General features: G+C 43.1%; 1 protein-coding gene across 1 annotated transcript in view; it reads left to right on the forward strand.

Annotated features, from left to right (window-relative positions):
* The window catches only part of LOC120027928 (nuclear receptor coactivator 2-like), a 130,048-nt gene that overhangs the window by 88,665 nt on the left and 21,145 nt on the right, over positions 1-20,238 (forward strand). Inside the window, exons 2-3 of the mRNA XM_038973021.1 lie at positions 1,677-1,787; positions 7,071-7,243. Coding sequence (XP_038828949.1) covers positions 1,696-1,787; positions 7,071-7,243 — 265 coding nt within the window. The 5' untranslated portion in view covers positions 1,677-1,695. The remainder of the gene's footprint in view (positions 1-1,676; positions 1,788-7,070; positions 7,244-20,238) is intronic.

The raw sequence follows: 20,238 nt of genomic DNA on the forward strand, positions 1-20,238 counted from the left end.
TAAATGGACTTCACACAGTTCGCAACGAGCCAGGCGGCCCAAACTGCTGCATATACCCTGACTCTGCTTGCACAGAACGCAAGAGAAGTGACACAATTTACCTAATTAAAAGAAATTCATGTTAGCAGGCAATATTAACTAAATATGCAGGTTTAAAAATATATACTTGTGTATTGATTTTAAGAAAGGCGTTGATGTTTGTGGTTAGGTACATTGGTGCAACGACAGTGCTTTTTTCGCAAATGCGCTTGTTAAATCATCACCCGTTTGGCGAAGTAGGCTGTGATTCGATGATAAATTAACAGGCACCGCGTTGATTATATGCAACGCAGGACAAGCTAGGTAAACTAGTAATAGCATCAACCATGTGTAGTTAACTAGTGATTATGTTAAGATTGATTGATTGTTTTTTATAAGAGAAGTTTAATGCTAGCTAGCAACTTACCATGGCTCCTTGCTGCACTCGCGTAACAGGTAGTCTGCCTGCCACGCAGTCTCCTCGTGGAGTGCAATGTAATCGGCCATAATCGGTGTCCAAAAATGCCGATTACCGATTGTTATGAAAAGTTGAAATCGCCCTAATTAATCGGTCGACCTCTAGTGTGTGCACCCCGGAATAGGGCAGACAGCCCAACATCTGAATGAGCCACCCTAGTTCACTTGGAGATGGGATTTGGGGAAGAGTGTCATTTTGGGTTAAGTACCTTTTTATGCATTAGTGTGGTCTTTCTCTGACAGCTGCTGGTACATTAGTGTGGTCTTTCTCTGACAGCTGTTGGTACATTAGTGTGGTCTTTCTCTGACAGCTGCTAGTACATTAGTGTGGTCTTTCTCTGACAGCTGCTAGTACATTAGTGTGGTCTTTCTCTGACAGCTGCTGGTACATTAGTGTGGTCTTTCTCTGACAGCTGCTGGTACATTAGTGTGGTCTTTCTCTGACAGCTGTTGGTACATTAGTGTGGTCTTTCTCTGACAGCTGCTGGTACATTAGTGTGGTCTTTCTCTGACAGCTGCTGGTACATTAGTGTGGTCTTTCTCTGACAGCTGTTGGTACATTAGTGTGTTTCTCTGACAGCTGTTGGTACATTAGTGTGGTCTTTCTCTGACAGCTGTTGGTACATTAGTGTGGTCTTTCTCTGACAGCTGCTGGTACATTAGTGTGGTCTTTCTCTGACAGCTGCTGGTACATTAGTGTGGTCTTTCTCTGACAGCTGTTGGTACATTAGTGTGTTTCTCTGACAGCTGTTGGTACATTAGTGTGGTCTTTCTCTGACAGCTGCTGGTACATTAGTGTGGTCTTTCTCTGACAGATGCTGGTACATTAGTGTGGTCTTTCTCTGACAGCTGCTGGTACATTAGTGTGGTCTTTCTCTGACAGCTGTTGGTACATTAGTGTGGTCTTTCTCTGACAGCTGCTGGTACATTAGTCTGGTCTTTCTCTGACAGCTTCTGGTACATTAGTGTAGTCTTTCTCTGACAGCTGTTGGTACATTAGTGTGGTCTTTCTCTGACAGATGCTGGTACATTAGTGTGGTCTTTCTCTGACAGCTGTTGGTACATTAGTGTGGTCTTTCTCTGACAGCTGCTGGTACATTAGTGTGTTTCTCTAACCACTCTTGGTAGGTGGATGATTGTTGTCTATATAACTGTTCTCTCTGTGTGTGTTGTCTCCACAGACGCTGATATGCAGTGAGGATGAGTGGCGTCGATGAAAACCTCTCGGACCCTGCTGCCAGGGCCGAGTCACGGAAACGCAAAGAACGTTCCTCTGACCTACTGGGTCCCAGGTACACACTTCTTTACTACCACTGTACCACACTAACTACTTTAGTCTTACTGTGGCTTTACAGTAGGCTATTGTAGGGCTGGGGCGGTATACCGTATTTGATGATATACCGGTATTGATGCAGGGACCGGTTTGGGTTGTTACTTTACCTTCTATACCGGTATTTGAATGTTTGGGTTTGTTAAATGGGATACGCCGTGTGTAATGTACATTTGTATAGTTTAATTCACTACTTGAGTCATCTCTTTCCGGCTCTTTCTCTCCGTACTACTTTCCACACAGACCTAGCCACGCCCCCTGTCACTCAAGGTGCGCATTTGATGTTCCTCGACCACGAGACACTCGCGTTCAGTCTGCCTGGTCAACGCAGCACATGCAACAATGTTGACGACAACAATGCTGTTTTCACTTTGCTTCGTAATATAAATCCACTAGCGTTCTATAATGACACTATTAGTTTGTGTTTCTTATATCAGCAAACAGCTAGTTTGTCTTTTCTTAGGATGTTGCCCTAAATCTTGTGAGATGCTAATTGTTAGCCGCTAATGCTAATAGCTAGCTAGCTAATAAATGTACTGAGTAAGAGCAAACGTAGCTAGCTAATACAGCCTGATAATACCAGTGATGGTGTAGACCTAAATCAGCATGTTGTTTGTGCAACAGTATCTTCTAAATAAAATAAGAATATGCAAAGAAAGAATATGTTACCTACATGAAGTAGCTATTCAATGTAGCCAAAGCTTATAGGGTCCCCTAGGAAACACTTATCAACACTTTAGTTCCTACCCTATCACAATAACTCCTCCCTGGCATTTTAATTCATTGTCATCTCAAACAACACTGTATTCAAAGTGCCCACTATTATATTCTAACTATAGAATTAGAATAGTCATTATATTTCCATGATTCCAACAGTTTTGCTCTAATTCGCAAGTCAAATCGCAATTGCAACATTTGGTTAAAAATACTAGATTATTTGCCCATATCGTGCAGCTCTACGTGGCTGTGTGGAAATTACCTCAATTGAGCAGTGGTGTAAAGTACTTAAGTAAAAATACTTTCAAGTACTACTTAAGTTGTTTTTTTTGTTATCTGTACAGTCGTGGCCAAAAGTTTTGAGAATGACACAAATATTAATTTCCACAAAGTTTGCTGCTTCAGTGTCTTTAGATATTTTTGTCAGATGTTACTATGGAATACTGAATTTTAATTACAAGCATTTCATAAGTGTCAAAGGCTTTTATTGACAATTACATGAAGTTGATGCAAAGAGTCAATATTTGCAGTGTTGACCCTTTTTTTTCAAGACCTCTTCAATCTGCCCTGGCATGCTGTCAATTAACTTCTGGGCCACATCCTGACTGATGGCAGCCCATTCTTGCATAATCAATGCTTGGAGTTTGTCAGAATTTGTGGGTTTTTGTTTGTCCACCCACCTCTTGAGGATTGACCACAAGTTCTCAATGGGATTAAGGTCTGGGGAGTTTCCTAGCCATGGACCCAACATATCAATGTTTTGTTCCACGAGCCACTTAGTTATCACTTTTGCCTTATGGCAAGGTGCTCCATCATGCTGGAAAAGGTATTGTTCATCACCAAACTGTGCCTGGATGGTTGGGAGAAGTTGCTCTCGGAGGATGTGTTGGTACTATTCTTTATTGTGTTCTTAGGCAAGATTGTGAGTGAGCCCACTCCCTTGGCTGAGAAGCAACCCCACACATGAATGGTCTCAGGATGCTTTACTGTTGGCATGACACAGGACTGATGGTAGCGCTCACCTTGTCTTCTCCGGGCAAGCTTTTTTCCGGATGCCCCAAACAATCGGAAAGGGGATTCATCAGAGAAAATGACTTTACCCCAGTCCTCAGCAATCCAATCCTTGTACCTTTTGCAGAATATCAGTCTGTACCTGATGTTTTTCTTGGAGAGAAGTGGCTTCTTTGCTGCCCTTCTTGACACCAGGCCATCCTCCAAAAGTCTTCGCCTTCATTGTGCGAGCAGATGCACTCACACCTGCCTGCTGCCACTCCTGAGCAAGCTGTGTACTGGTGGTGCCCCGATCCCACAGCTGAATCAACTTTAGGAGACGGTCCTGGCGCTTGCTGGACTTTCTTGGGCGCCCTGAAGCATTCTTCACAACAATTGAACCGCTCTCCTTGAAGTTCTTGATGATCCGATAAATGGTTGATTTAGGTGCAATCTTACTGGCAGCGCTATCCTTGCCTGTGAAGCCTTTTTTTGTGCAAAGCAATGATGACGGCACGTGTTTCCTTGCAGGTAACCATGGTTGACAGAGGATGCACCACCCTCCTTTTGAAGCTTCCAGTCTGTTATTCGAACTCAATCAGCATGACAGAGTGATCTCCAGCCTTGTCCTCGTCAACACTCACACCTGTGTTAATGAGAGAATCACTGACATGATGTCACCTGGTCCTTTTGTGGCAGGGCTGAAATGCAGTGGAAATGTTTTTGGGGGATTCAGTTCATTTGCATGGCAATTAATTGCAATTCATCTGATCACTCTTCATAACATTCTGGAGTGTATGCAAATTGCCAACATACAAACTGAGGCAGCAGACTTTGTGAAAATTAATATTTGTGTAATTCTCAAAACTTTTGGCCATGACTGTACATTACTTTACTATTTTATAGTACTTTTTACTTTTACTTCAATACATCCCTAAAGAAAATACTGTAGTTTTTACTCCATACATTTTCACTGACACCTAAAAGTACTCGTTACATTTTGAATGCTTAGCAGGACAGGAAAATTGTCCAATTCACACACTTATCAAGAGAACATCCCTGGTCATCTACTGCCTCTGATCTGGAGGACTCACTAAACACAAATGCTTTGTTTGTAAATTATGTCTGAGTGTTGGAGTGTGCCCCTGGCTATCTGTAAATACATTTTAAAAACCTAGAAAATGATGCCATATGGTTTGCTTAATATAAGGAGTTTTAAATTGTTTATATTTTTACTATTGAAACTTAAGTACATTTTATAAATTACATTTATTTTTGATACTTAAGTATATTTAAAACCAAATGCTTTTACTCAAGTAGTATTTTACTGGGTGACTTTCAGTTTTACTTGAGTCATTTTCTATTAACGTATCTTTACTTTTACTCAAGTCTGACAACTGGGTACTTTTTCCACCGCTGCAACTGAGTGCAGGAAATGCAGACATGATAAAAGTGCTGGAATTTGTTTTGGTTGAATTGAACAGTATAAACCAATCAGAATGGAGAAAGACTCATTGAAATCACTTAGAATATATGTGTTGCCACCCTAGGATCCCTCACTACTCATAAAGCACCCTGGGATCACTACTCACTACTCATAAAGCACCCTGGGATCACTCACTACTCATAAAGCACCCTGGGATCACTCACTACTCATAAAGCACCCTGGGATCACTCACTACTCATAAAGCACCCTGGGATCACTCACTACTCATAAAGCACCCTGGGATCACTCACTACTCATAAAGCACCCTGGGATCACTACTCACTACTCATAAAGCACCCTAGGATCCCTCACTACTCATAAAGCACCCTAGGATCCCTCACTACTCATAAAGCACCCTGGGATCACTCACTACTCATAAAGCACCCTGGGATCCCTCACTACTCATAAAGCAAATGTACAACTTTTATTATTTAAAAACTAAAAATACCGTCATATCGTCCAATTTATAAAAAATTAAAAAATACTGTGATATAATATTTTGGCCATATCGCCCAGCCCTAGACTCTTGTGACTTTGTAACTTTACTGTAGACTACTCAAAAACCTAACCCAGGTCTGTAAGTAGCTTTGGTCAAGACAGAATGGCCCCGTTTCTGTAGCGTGAGGCAGCATGATGGATGTTCCCTGGACAGGGTACTAGAACCCAGGTCAGAGAGACCTCTTATTTAACTAAAGGTATGGCTCAATGCCAACCCCATGGTTCTCCTCTAATTGGAACTCAGGTAGGACACCTGTCGCCTATCTTGCCTTTCAAACGTTTGTTGTTTTGATTTTAACTTCTTGCCTAAACAAAAAAAAGAGACCTATATTTACACTGAGTGTACAAAACATTAAGAACACCTGCTCTTTCCATGACATAGACTGACCAGGTGAATCCAGGTGAAAGATATGATCCCTTATTGATGTCACTTGTTAAATCCACTTCAATCGGTATATATGAAGTGGAGGAGACGGGTTAAAGATGGATGTTTAAGTCTTGAGACATAGATTGTGTATGTGTGCCATTCAGAGGGTATTTAAGTGCATTTTTAAAAATGTATTTAACCAGGCAAGTCGGGTTAAGAACAAGTTCTTATTTACAATGACGGCCTGGACGACGCTGGGCCAATTGTGCGCCGCCCTAATGGGACTCCCAATCACGACCGGTTGTGATACAGCCTGGAATCAAACCAGGATCTGTAGTGACGTCTCTAGCTCTAAGATGCAGTGCCTTAGACCGCTGCGCCACTCGGGAGCCCCATTTGAACAGAGTATTGTAGTAGGTGCCAGGCGCACCGGTGTGTGTCAAGAAATTCAACTCTGCTGGGTTTTTCACACTCAAGTTTCCCGTGTGTATCAAGTATGGTCCACCACCCAAAGGACATCCAGCCAACCTGTGGAACGCTTTTGACACCTTGTAGAGTCCATGCCCCGACAAATGAATTTGGTTCTGAGGGCAAAAGGGGGTGCAACTCAATATTAGGGATGTGTCTTACTGTTTTGTACACTCGGTGTATATGGGGGCGTTCCACAGATGTTGGCCCATGTTGACTCCAATGATTCCCACAGTTGTGTTAAGTTGGCTGGATGTCCTTTGGGTGGTGGACCATTTCACCTGATTTACCTGGTCAGTCTATGTCATGGAAAGAGCAGGTGTTCTTAATGTTTTGTATATTCAGCCAATACAAAAACAAGTGCCATTTAAATCTGTACTATCAACTGGTTATATTATATCATGGAACACATTCTGTACTATCAACTGGTTATATTATATCATGGAACACATTCTGTACTATCAACTGGTTATATTATATCATGGAACACATTCTGTACTATCAACTGGTTATATTATATCATGGAACACATTCTGTACTATCAACTGGTTATATTATATCATGGAACACAATCTGTTATATTATATCATGGAACACATTCTGTTATATTATATCATGGAACACATTCTGTTATATTATATCATGGAACACATTCTGTTATATTATATCATGGAACTCGTCTCACTCTGGCCTTCTCGTTACCCCCCTTGTCTCCACAGCCTCAAACGAAGCAACGAGAAGAGAAACCGCGAGCATGAGAACAAGTACATCGAGGAGCTGGCCGAGCTGATATTCGCCAACTTCAACGACATCGATAACTTCAACGTCAAGCCTGACAAATGTGCTATCCTCAAGGAGACTGTCAAACAGATACGACAGATCAAGGAGCAAGGTACAATACTTCCTTTATTGGTCTATTTTGCATGGATGGCATTGAGTACTGTCTGTCAGAGTAGCCAAAGGCTGCGTTTACACAGGCAGCCCAATTCTAATCTTTCGCACAGTTATTGGCAAAATATCTGATCATGTTGTTCAAAAGATTGATTATTGGCAAAATAAAAACAGAATTGGACAGCCTTTGTAAATCGAGCCAACCGTACACATACACACACAGGTAACTGCCAGAATAAAGGAAACACTCGAGTAAATGAGGGATACAAAGTATATTGAAAGCAGGTGCTTCCGCACAGGTGTGGTTCCTGAGATTATTAAGCAATTAACATCCCATCATGCTCAGGGTCCTGTATAAAAATGCTGGCCAGGCCATTATTTTGGCTACCATGGCTATGCCCCCATAGGATGACAATGCCCCCGTCCACAGGGCACGAGTGGTCACCTGAAAGGTTTGACGTGCATGAAAAAAGATGTAAACCGTATACCATGGCCGTCGCAGTCAGCAGATCTCAACCCAATTGAAGACTTACGGGAGATTCTGGAGCGGCGCCCGAGACGGCGTTTTCCACCACCGTCAACAAAACACCAAATGATGGAATTTGTCCTGGAAGAAATGGTGTCCCATCCCTCCAGTAGAGATCCAGACACTTAGAACCTATGACAAGGTGCATCGAAGCTGTTCTGACTAGTGGAGGCCCAACGTCCTATTAAGACACTATATGTTGGTGTTTCCTTTATTTTGGCAGTTACCTGTAAATGAAATGCAGATCAGCGCCCCCCCCCCCCACTTTTTTTTGAAGCTACTATATATACATTTTGGGGTAAATTCACATTGACAGATCTTATAACTAATGTATTTCTCATTGAAAGTAAGTCTTTCGAAGAGGTAGATCTGTTCTATGTGGGCCATTTCTATGCTTTCCCGTTCTTACAATTTTACTTTAGGTTTTGTACACCATCTTCAAACAGCTGAACATATATTTCACAGCGGGTTTAGACGGTACAATGATTCTCTACACTGTACTTGCTTGTTTTGTAACATAAACTGAAATTAGGTGAACTATTAGAATTTTAGCAACCAGGAAATGGCGGAGCGATTTCTGCATAGTGCATCTTTAAGTAATTAAGTTAGTGCCTTGCTCAACGGCACAATGGCAGTAGTTATTAACCCATAAGAGTCTAAGCACAATCTAAGATGGAGAGGGGGGGGGGGGGTCTACTAAGCTATATGGAATTGTTTTAAGATGGTCATACCAAGAATCATTTAGCTATTGGATTTAGGATTTTAAGTCCCGTTGCACCTGAGACTTTTGGAAAAAGAACATGCAGAGCTTGACATTGACCTGTTTATTCACTTGTCCTTCAGACAAGGAGGTGACTGAACATGTTTTTGTGTTTTGATACAAGAAACTACTACAAAATAAAATGTCTAGAAATGTAGATGTTTTGTGTTCTTCTAGGAAGCAATCATTCACCCTATTGTTGACTACAAATGATCTATAACTGGGCTAATAACTCACTAACTGGCAAAGGATATGAACAAAATGTGCAGCTCTGGCTTTGATCTCAAAACAAGCTCATCTACTCACGACCGCTCATGCTGTAAACACAGTCCAGTTCAAAGTGAATGGAACAGATCCATATATGGCAATGGTCTATTTGTAAATAGGCCTACTGCAGCTCTGATTGGTTATGCCTCCCCGGTCTGTGTAGAGTATTGATTGAGTCATGTGTGTCAATGCAATAGAATCCTACTCTGATGCGTTCTGCCTTCTACAAATTCCCTTTAATAGTTTTTGTTTCGTTATGTTGCATTGAAAGTGGCTAATATTGCATTGATTCGATGACATTTGCCACAGTAAAGGGAAACGTTGATAGTGTTAACAGAGAACATTCTAGAAAAGTGGTCGCCAACCTTTTCTGAGTCAAGATCACTTTGAGTCAAAATACAAGTTCAGATTTTTTTTTTTTTTTACATGACTTAAAAAACGTAAGCCTATGTAACCAGTTCTGTAGCAATGAGGTTTGTGCAGTAAACTATAGGCCCAATACATTATCACTGCATACTGGCTTTGATTGAATTGCCCTGCCAATGCATTGTTGTTCGGGCCATTTAAGACTATCTATATTAAAAAAATGAGAGGTAGGCTGTATGATCACACGGTAATAGATCCGTTGTTGTAATACTTTTGAGGCACAGCTGAGTGAGCATATTTACAGTAAATAATAGAGTTTTTATTTTACTGGGCTGATGGTGCCTGCATCTGATGCTCAGTCTCAGCGGAGAGAGAGAGCAGAAGACTGAGGGTCCGACTCTCAACATCCCCTCCGCTCTCTCTTTCCTCCACTGACACTGACCAAAAAGGGACACCGTCTTCCAGCTGATGGCGAAACTCGAGTCGCACCGCATTATTTCTGCCTCGTGCACCAATTCATGTTGTTACTCCTATGAACAGAGAAAGTGAAATATTCCTCGATATTAAAACAGACCCAAGCCGCTAATAATAACAAGGCAAGCCTATAGATACACTTTCCTACTGTCACGTTCCTGACCTGTTTTCTGTTGTTTTTGTATGTGTTTAGTTGGTCAGGGCGTGAGTTGGGGTGAGTAGTCTAGGTTATGTGTTTCTATGTTGGGTTAATGTGTTGCCTGATATGGTTCTCAATTAGAGGCAGGTGTTTGACGTTTCCTCTGATTGAGAACCATATTAAGGTAGGCTGTTCTCACTGTTTGTTGGTGGGTGATTGTTCCTGTGTCTGTGTATACCACACGGGACTGTTTCGTTTGTTCGTTCGTTTTAGGTAGTCTGTTCCTGTTTCGTGCGTTCTTCGTGTTCTTATGTAAGTTCGTTTGTTCAGGTCTGTCTACTTCGTTTATTGTTTTGTAGTTTGTTCAAGTGTTTTCGTGTTTCGTCTTTCATTTAATAAATTAATTATGTATTCATCACCCGCTGCGCCTTGGTCCGCTCATTCACCACAAGACGACCGTTACACCTACTCATTCATTACTGCTGCAGTGCTGGTTGTAGCTCTGAGTGGAAATAGGAAGAACGTGCATTTTATGGGTTATAAAAGTGTTGAATACAAAGTGTTGACAGCGCCGAGTAAGAACTTAAACATGAACTCACTCATAAAAAACAGCCTCTCTTTGCTGTATTCATTGACAGTCTCTCTCTAGTCATGGTTTTGAAATCTCCTGGTTGCTAAAATTCTGCTACGTTACTGCAGACAAAGTAATCTGAGCCATCTGATTGTCCAGCGGTAGGCCTATAGTGCACTTGATTTGCTCTCTGGGCCCACCGGGAAGGCAGAGTTTTGTATCTTCAGACACATCAAATGGTTCAAAATGGCAACAGTTGGCCTACCCAGGGCGCGCAGGGCAGCTGAATCGGGTGCACCTACTGCCAACAGTCCAAGTTGAGTGAAGTTCAATCCATTGCTTTTCTCCGTAGCTTACAGGGAACATTGTTGTGGAGATTCTCACATTTCCACAGAGGGGTCATATTACTGTGTAGCCCAAACTCTTCGGACGCTACAGACTGAAGTTGGCAGATCGTCTGTACCGATTTCAGATGAGACCCAAGACACTTGTGGGGATCGTAGAGCGAAACGGAGAACACCATCTTGTTCGTGAGAGTCTCATCTTTCCATAGAGGTGCGTTATAGTTTCGTAGGCCAAACCGTGCGGACGCTACAGACGATTTTGTGAGAGGACCGATGTTCGGGATGTCTCAGGGTCTGACAAACACAGCTCTAGGCTCTGTCAGCTTTCACCGCAGATGTGGAAGTGAGACATCAAATTTTATTAGACACACACAGCCGAATACAACAGCTGTAGACCTCACAATGAAACGCTTTCTTACGAGCCCTTAACCAACAATACCGTTTCAAAAACATACGTCTAAGAATAAGAGATAAAAGTAACAAGTAATTAAAGAGCAGGATCGAGCCGTGTCCAAGGCTTAAAAATATATATTTCGTTTAAACTGACATTTTTTTTATTTATTATGCAGACATCGACCTTGGGGGTTAAATAACATTGAGGTTTGAAGAGGAGGAGGAATTATGTTTTTAACTTTGACAATGGTGTTCTGTATCTATATATCTATATCTTCACTCAAGGCTACAGTTTCTCAGCTACCTGCCGCCATAGCTTACAGAAAAATGGATTCTTAGTTACCATGGAGCTTGTCGTTTTCTCTAGGCCCTCCACTGTTATCAGTCAATTGAAACCTGTGTGTGTGTGTGTGTGTGTGTGTGTGTGTGTGTGTGTGTGTGTGTGTGTGTGTGTGTGTGTGTGTGTGTGTGTGTGTGTGTGTGTGTGTGTAATTTTAGGTTATACAAAGTGTAAGGTGACTGGATGAATATAGTAGTCTTTAGAGTCTCTGAGTCAGACGGTAAAGTTAGCTGACTCATGATGGCTGTTTGGTGACTCACAGACCCATGGTTATGTAATGGTGAGTAATAGGACACGACCTGCCTACCGTCTCACATCAATCAAATGTGTTTTATAAAGCACTTTTTACACTCGGCAGTTGTCACAAAGTGCTTTACCCATCTGTCAATTCAAATCAAATGGTATTTGTCACGTGTCGAATACAACAGGTGTAGTAGACCTTACAGTGAAATGCTTTACTTACAAGGCCTTAACATGTATTTTTCTTAAAACTGCATTGCTGGTTAAGTAAAAAATGGCTAAAAATAAGAAATAAAAGTAACAAGTAGTTAAGAGTAGCAGTAAAATGACAATAGTGAGGCTGTATATAGGGGGTACCGGTACAGAGTCAATGTGGAGGCTATATACAGGGGGTACCGGTACAGAGTCAATGTGGAGGCTATATACAGGGGGTACCTGTACAGAGTCAATGTGGAGGCTATATACAGGGGGTACCGGTACAGAGTCAATGTGGAGGCTATATACAGGGGGTACCGGTACAGAGTCAATGTGGAGGCTATATACAGGGGGGTACCGGTACAGAGTCAATGTGGAGGCTATATACAGGGGGGTACCGGTACAGAGACAATGTGGAGGCTATATACAGGGGGTACCGGTACAGAGTCAGTGTGGAGGCTATATACAGGGGGTACCGGTACAGAGTCAATGTGGAGGCTATATACAGGGGGTACCGGTACAGAGTCAATGTGGAGGCTATAAACAGGGGGTACCGGTACCGAGTCAATGTGGAGGCTATATACAGGGGGTACCGGTACCGAGTCAATGTGGAGGCTATATACAGGGGGTACCGGTACCGAGTCAATGTGGAGGCTATATACAGGTGGTACTGGTACAGAGTCAATGTGGAGGCTATATACAGGGGGTACGAGTACAGAGTCAATGTGGAGGCTATATACAGGGGGTACCAGTACAGAGTCAATGTGGAGGCTATATACAGGTGGTACCGGTACAGAGTCAATGTGGAGGCTATATACAGGGTGTTACGGTACAGAGTCAATGTGGAGGCTATATACAGGGGGTACCGGTACAGAGTGAATGTGGAGGCTATATACAGGGGGTACTGGTACAGAGCCAATGTGGAGGCTATATACAGGGGGTACCCCGGTACAGAGTCAATGTGCGGGGGCACCGTGCAGTAGCAGAGAGAACAGTCTATGACTGGGGTGGCTGGAGTCTTTGACAATGTTTAGGTCCTTCCTCTGACACCGCTTGGTATAGAGGTCCTGGATGGCAGGAAGCTTGGCCCCGGTGATGTACTGAGCCGTACGCACTACCCTCTGTAGTGCCTTGCTTTTGGAGGTCGAGTAGTTGCCATACCAGGCAGGAATGCAACCAGTCAGGATGCTCTCGATGGTGCAGCTGTAGAACCTACTGAGGATCTGAGGACCCATGCCAAATCTTTTCAGTCTCCTGAGGGGGAATAGGTTTTGTTGTGCCCTCTTCACGACTGTCTTGGTGTGCTTGGACCATGTTAGTTTGTTGGTGATGTGGACGCCAAGGAACTTGAAGCTCTCAACCTGCTCCACTGCAGCCCCGTCGATGAGAATGGGGGCGTGCTCGGTCCTCCTTTTCCTGTAGTCCACAATCATCTCCTTAGTCTTGGTTACGTTGAGGGAGAGGCTGTTGTCCTTGCACTACATGGCCAGGTCTCTGACCTCCCTATAGGCTTTCTCATTGTCAGTGATCAGGCCTACCACTGTTGTATCATCGGCAAACTTAATGATGGTGTTGGAGTCGTGCCTGGCCGTGCAGTCATGAGTGAACAGGGAGTACAGGAGGGGACTGAGCACGCACCCCTGAGGGGCCCTCGTGTTTAGGATCAGCGTGGCGGATGTGTTGTTACCTACCCTCACCACCTGGGGGCGGCCCATCAAGAAGTCCAGGATCCAGTTGCAGAGGGAGGTGTTTAGTCCCACGATCCTTAGCTTAGTGATGAGCTTTGTGGGCACTATGGTGTTAACTTTTTATGGCTGCAGGGGCAGTATTGAGTAGCTCTGATTAAAGGTGCCCATTTCAAACAGCCTCGTACTCAATTCTTGCTCGTACAATATGCATATTATTATTACTATTGGATAGAAAACACTCTCTAGTTTCTAAAACCATTTGAATTATATCTGTGAGTCAAACAGAACTCATTTGGCACAAACTTCCTGACCAGGAAGTGGAAAGTCTGAAATCGATGCTCTGTTCTACTTCCTGCCTATACATGGGCATGATACGTAAGAGTCTACGTGCACTTCATACACCTTCCCCTGGATGTCAAGAGGCGGTGAGAGAAGAAATTTCGTGTTTATCTTGGTCTGAAGTGGAATAAATCCTCTTTGTATGACGTATCCCTCATTTCCGGTTTTCTAGAGAGCGCGCAGGGGGACATGGATTTGCCTTCTGTTTAGCTGCCTTTATAGTCGACTAATATCTCCGGCTTTGATTTTATTTGATACATGTGACCATATCATCGTAAAGTATGTTTTTTCAATATAGTTTCATCAGATTATTAAAAAATTTTCGGGAGTTTTGCCGTGTTCCGTTCTCTTCCGTTTGTTGACATGGAGAGCGTCGTGCCACCTGGCTAGTGTGCATGCTAAATGAAGAGGGAAAGTTGCCGTTCTAAATCCAAACAACGACTGTTCTGGACAAAGGACACCTTGTCCAAGATTCTGATGGAAGATCAGCAAAAGTAAGAAACATTTTATGATGCTATTTCATATATCTGTCGTACATGTGAATTAGTCGTCGGCGCCCAACCTTTGGGTACTCTAGCTATACCGAAGCTGCATATCGTAATGAAGTTATTTTTAGAATTCTAACACTGCGATTTCATTAAGAACTAATGGATCTATCATTTCCTATACAACATGTATTTTTTAGTTATGTTTATGAATAGCTATTTGGTCAGAATATGTGTGTCAGAAAAAGTGTCAGGAAAATCCGGACGTAGTGGGAAAACGTAGCTAAGTTAGCACAATGTGTAACCATTGATTTCAGCTCTAAATATGCACATTTTCGAACAAAACATAAGTGTATGTATAACCTGATGTTATAGGACTGTCATCTGAGGAAGAAAATCAAGGTTAGTCAAAAATTATATATCTTTTGCTTGTTTGTTACGATCGCTTACTTTTGCTACTGGGAAATTGCTTGTGTTTTTGGCTATTGTGGTAAGCTAATATAACGCTATATTGTGTTTTCGCTGTAAAACACTTGATAAATCGGAAATATTGGCTGGAATCACAAGATGCCTGTCTTTCAATTGCTGTACACTATGTATTTTTCAGAAATGTTTTATGATGAGTATTTAGTTATTTGGCGTTGGTGTCTGTAATTATTCTGTCTGCTTTCGGTGCAATTTCTGATTGTAGCTGCAATGTAAACTATGATTTATACCTGAAATATGCACATTTTTCTAACAAAACATATGCTATACAATAAATATGTTATCAGACTGTCATCTGATGAAGTTGTTTCTTGGTTAGTGGCTATTTATATCTTTATTTGTTCGAATTTGTGATAGCTACTGATGGAGTAAAAAACTGGTGGAGTAAAAAAAGTGGTATCTTTTGCTAACGTGGTTAGCTAATAGATTTACATATTGTGTCTTCCCTGTAAAACATTTTAAAAATCGGACATGTTGGCTGGATTCACAAGATGTGTACCTTTCATATGCTGTATTGGACTTGTTAATGTGTGAAAGTTAAATATTAAAAAAAAATATATTTTGAATTTCGCGCCCTGCACTTGAGCTGGCTGTTGTCATAAGTGTACCGACGTCGGGCTTGCAGCCATAAGAAGTTAATTGCTGAGCTGTAGTCAATGAACAGCATTCTCACATAGGTGTTCCTTTTATCCAGGTGGGAAAGGGCAGTGTGGAGTGCAATAGAGATTGCATCATCTGTGGATCTGTTGGTGCGGTATGCAAATTGGAGTGGGTCTAGTGTTTCTGGGATGATGGTGTTGATATGAGCCATGACCAGCCTTTCAAAGCATTTCATGGCTACAGATGTGAGTGCTACGGGGCGGTAATCATTTAGGCAGGTTACCTTCGTTTTCTTTGGCACAGGGACTATGGTGGTCTGCTAAAAAACATGTAGGTATTACAGACTCAGAGAGGGAGAGGTTGAAAATGTCAGTGAAGACACTTGCCAGTTGGTCAGTGCATGCTCGCAGTACACGTCCTGGTAATCCATCTGGCCCTGCTGCCTTGTGAATGTTGACCTGTTTAAAGGTCTTACTCACATCGGCTACAGAGAGCGTGATCGCGCAGTCGTCCGGAACAGCTGATGCTTTCATGCATTTTTCAGTGTTTCTTGCCTCGAAGCGAGCATATGTAATTTAGCTCGTCTGGTGGGCTCGTGTCACTGGGCAGCTCTCGGCTGTGCTTTCCTTTTGAAGTCAAATAGTTTGCAAGCCCTGCCACATCTGACGAGTTTCGGAGACGGTGTTGTACGATTCAATCTTAGTCCTGTATTGACGCTTTGCCTGTTTGATGGTTCATCGAAGGGCATAGTGGGATTGCTTATAAGCTTCCGGGTTAGAGTCCCTCTCCTTGAAAGCAGAAGCTCCACCCTTTAGCTCAGTGCGGATGTTGCATGTAATCCATGGCTTCTGGTTGGGGTATGTACGTACAGTCACTGTGGGGACGACGTCCTCAATGCACTTATTGATGAAGCCAGTGACTGATGTGATGTACTCCTCAATGCCATTGGAAGAATCCCAGAATATATTCCAGTCTTTGCTAGCAAAACAGTCCTGTAGCTTAGCATCTGCTTCATCTGACCACTTTTTTATTGACCGAGTCACTGGTGTTTCCTGCTTCAGTTTTTGCTTGTATGCAGGAATCAGGAGTATAGAATTATGGTCAGATTGGCCAAATGGAGGGCGAGGGAGATCTTTGTATGCGTCTCTGTGTGTGGAGTAAAGGTGGTCTAGAGTTTTTTTTTTTCTCTCTCTGGTTGCACATTTAACATGCTGGTAGAAATTTGGTAAAACGGATTTGAGTTTCCCTGCATTAAAGTCCCCGGCCACTAGGAGCGCCACCTTTTGGATGAGCATTTACCTGTTTACTTATGGCCCTGTACAGGTCATTGAGTGTCGTCTTAGTGCCAGCATCGGTTTGTGGTGGTAAATAGACAACTACGAAGAATATAGATGAAAACTATTTTGGTGAATAGTGTGGTCTACAGCTTATCATGAGATACTCTACCTCAGGCGAGCAATACCTCGAGACTTCCTGCTGTTGTTTACAGATATTCATAGACCGCCACCCCTTGTCTTACCAGAGACCGCTGTTCTATGCTGCCGATACTGTGTTTAACCCACCAGCTGTATGTTATTCATGTTGTCGTTCAGCCACGACTCGGTGAAACATAAGCTATTAGTCTTTAATGTCCCGTTGGTAGGATATACGTGCTTGTAGTTCGTCTAATTTATTATCCAGCCATTGTACGTTGGCTAATAGGACCGATGGTCAAGGCAAATTACCCACTCGCTGCCTGATCCTTACATGGCACCCCGACCTTCGTCCTCGATATCTCCGTCTCTTTCTCCTGCGAATGGCGGGATGAGGGCCTTGTCGGGTGTCTGGAGTAAATCCCTCTCGTTCGACTCGTTAAAGATTTTTTTTTATTTTAATACGGGGTGAGTAATCGCTTTCCTAGAAGATCTTTTCGGTCATTAGAGACGGTGGCAGAAACATTATGTACTAAATAATTACCTCCCTCCTGCAATCCTTCCCTCCTCATTCCTTCCTCCTTCTCTCTACCATGCCTCCTTCTCCCTACCATGCCTCCTTCTCCCTACCATGCCTCCTTCTCCCTACCATGCCTCCTGCTCCCTACCATGCCTCCTTCTCCCTACCATGCCTCCTTCTCCCTACCATGCCTCCTTCTCCCTCCCTCTCTCGCTGTCTTCCTCTCCATTTCACGCTAGTAGGTTTTCTCAGAATGAATGTAGTAGCAGTGGTGTAAAGTACTGAAGTAAAAATACTTTAAAATACTACTTAAGTCGTTTTTTGGAGTATCTTTACAACTTTTAATTCACTACATTCCTAAAGAAAATAATGTTATTTTTTTACTCCCTGACACCCAAAAGTACTTGTTACATTCTGACAGGAAAATGGTTCAATTCACACACTTATCAAGATAACATCACTGGTCATCTACTGCCTCTGATCTGGAGGACTCACTAAACACAAATGCTTTGTTTGTAAATTAATGTTAGAGTGTTGTAGTGTACATTTTAAAAATGTTCAAGTGGTAGCAGCAGCTGTACTAGTAGTAGCAGTAATAGTAGTAGTGGTAGTAGTAGCAGCAGTAGTGGTGGTAGTAGTAGCAGCAGCTGTACTAGTAGTAGAAACAGCAATAGTAGTAGTGGTAGTAGTAGCAGCAGTAGTGGTGGTAGTAGTAGCAGCAGCTGTACTAGTAGTAGCAGTAATAGTAGTAGTGGTAGTAGTAGCAGCAGTAGTGGTGGTAGTAGTAGCAGCAGCTGTACTAGTAGTAGCAGTAATAGTAGTAGTGGTAGTAGTAGCAGCAGTAGTGGTGGTAGTAGTAGCAGCAGCTGTACTAGTAGTAGCAGTAATAGTAGTAGTGGTAGTAGTAGCAGCAGTAGTGGTGGTAGTAGTAGCAGCAGCTGTACTAGTAGTAGCAGTAATAGTAGTAGTGGTAGTAGTAGCAGCAGTAGTGGTGGTAGTAGTAGCAGCAGCTGTACTAGTAGTAGCAGTAATAGTAGTAGTGGTAGTAGTAGCAGCAGTAGTGGTGGTAGTAGTAGCAGTAGTAGTACTAGTAGTAGCAGTAATAGTAGTAGTGGTAGTAGTAGCAGCAGTAGTGGTGGTAGTAGTAGCAGCAGCTGTACTAGTAGTAGCAGTAATAGTAGTAGTGGTAGTAGTAGCAGCAGTAGTGGTGGTAGTAGTAGCAGCAGCTGTACTAGTAGTAGCAGTAATAGTAGTAGTGGTAGTAGTAGCAGCAGTAGTGGTGGTAGTAGTAGCAGCAGCTGTACTAGTAGTAGCAGTAATAGTAGTAGTGGTAGTAGTAGCAGCAGTAGTGGTGGTAGTAGTAGCAGCAGCTGTACTAGTAGTAGCAGTAATAGTAGTAGTGGTAGTAGTAGCAGCAGTAGTGGTGGTAGTAGTAGCAGCAGCTGTACTAGTAGTAGCAGTAATAGTAGTAGTGGTAGTAGTAGCAGCAGTAGTGGTGGTAGTAGTAGCAGCAGCTGTACTAGTAGTAGCAGTAATAGTAGTAGTGGTAGTAGTAGCAGTAATAGTAGTAGTGGTAGTAGTAGCAGCAGCTGTACTAGTAGTAGCAGTAATAGTAGTAGTGGTAGTAGTAGCAGCAGCTGTACTAGTAGTAGCAGTAATAGTAGTAGTGGAGGTGGTAACAGCAGTCGTAGCAGTAATAGTAGTATTTTGGTATTTTATTAGGATCCCCATTAGCTGTTGTGAAAGCACTAGCTACTCTTCCTGGGTTCCACACAGAACAGGAAACATAATACAGAACATTAATAAACAAGAACAGCTCAAAGACAGAACTACATCAATAAATACAATTTAAAAAAGGCACATTAAACCTACAAATCGATACATATTGTACACACAAACCATCAAATAGGGGAGAGGCGTTGTGCCGTAAGGTGTTGCTTTATCTGTTTTTTGAAACCAGGTTTGCTGTTTATTTGAGACATATGAGAAGGAATGGAGTTCCATGCAATAATAGTAGTAGCAGCAGTGGTAGCAGTAGAAGAAGCAGCAGTAAGTGAAAGGGCGATACCTAGTCAGTTGTACAACTGAATGTATTCAACTGAAATGTGTCTTCCACATTTAACCCAACCCCCTCTGAATCAGAGAGGTGTGGAGGGCTGCTTTAATCAACATCCACATCTTCCGCGCCCGGGGAACAGTGTGTTAACTGCCTTGTTCAGGGGAACAGTGGGTTAACTGCCTTGCTCAGGGCCCGGGGAACAGTGGGTTAACTGCCTTGCTCAGGGCCCGGGGAACAGTGGGTTAACTGCCTTGCCCAGCGCCTGGGGAACAGTGGGTTAACTGCCTTGCTCAGGGGCAGAACGACAGATTTTTACCTTGTCAGCTCGGGGATTCGATCCAGCCACCTTTCGGTTACTGGCCCAACACTCTAACCACTAGGCTACGTGGTGGTGGCGGCGGCAGCATCGGCAGCAAGCGGCGGCATCGGGAGCAAGCAGCGGCGGTAGCAGCAGTAGCGGTGGCAGGAGTAGTTTATTTTTAAACTATTTTCTCCCCAATTTCATCATATCCAATTGGTAGTTACAGTCTTGTCCCATCACTGCAACTCCCGTACGGACTCGGGAGAGGCGAAGGTCGAGAGCCGTGAGTCCTCCGAAACACAACCCAACCAAGCCGCACTGCTTCTTGACATAATGCCCACTTAACCCGGAAACCAGCCGCATCAATGTGTCAGAGGAAACACCGTACACCTGGCGACCGTGTCAGCGTACATGCGCCCGGCCCGCCACAGGAGTCGCTAGAGCGCAATGGGACAAGGACATCCCGGCCGGCCAAACCCTCCCCTAACCCG

The sequence above is a fragment of the Salvelinus namaycush genome, chromosome 33, assembly GCF_016432855.1.
Source record: "Salvelinus namaycush isolate Seneca chromosome 33, SaNama_1.0, whole genome shotgun sequence".
NCBI classification, from domain to species: Eukaryota; Metazoa; Chordata; class Actinopteri; order Salmoniformes; family Salmonidae; genus Salvelinus; species Salvelinus namaycush.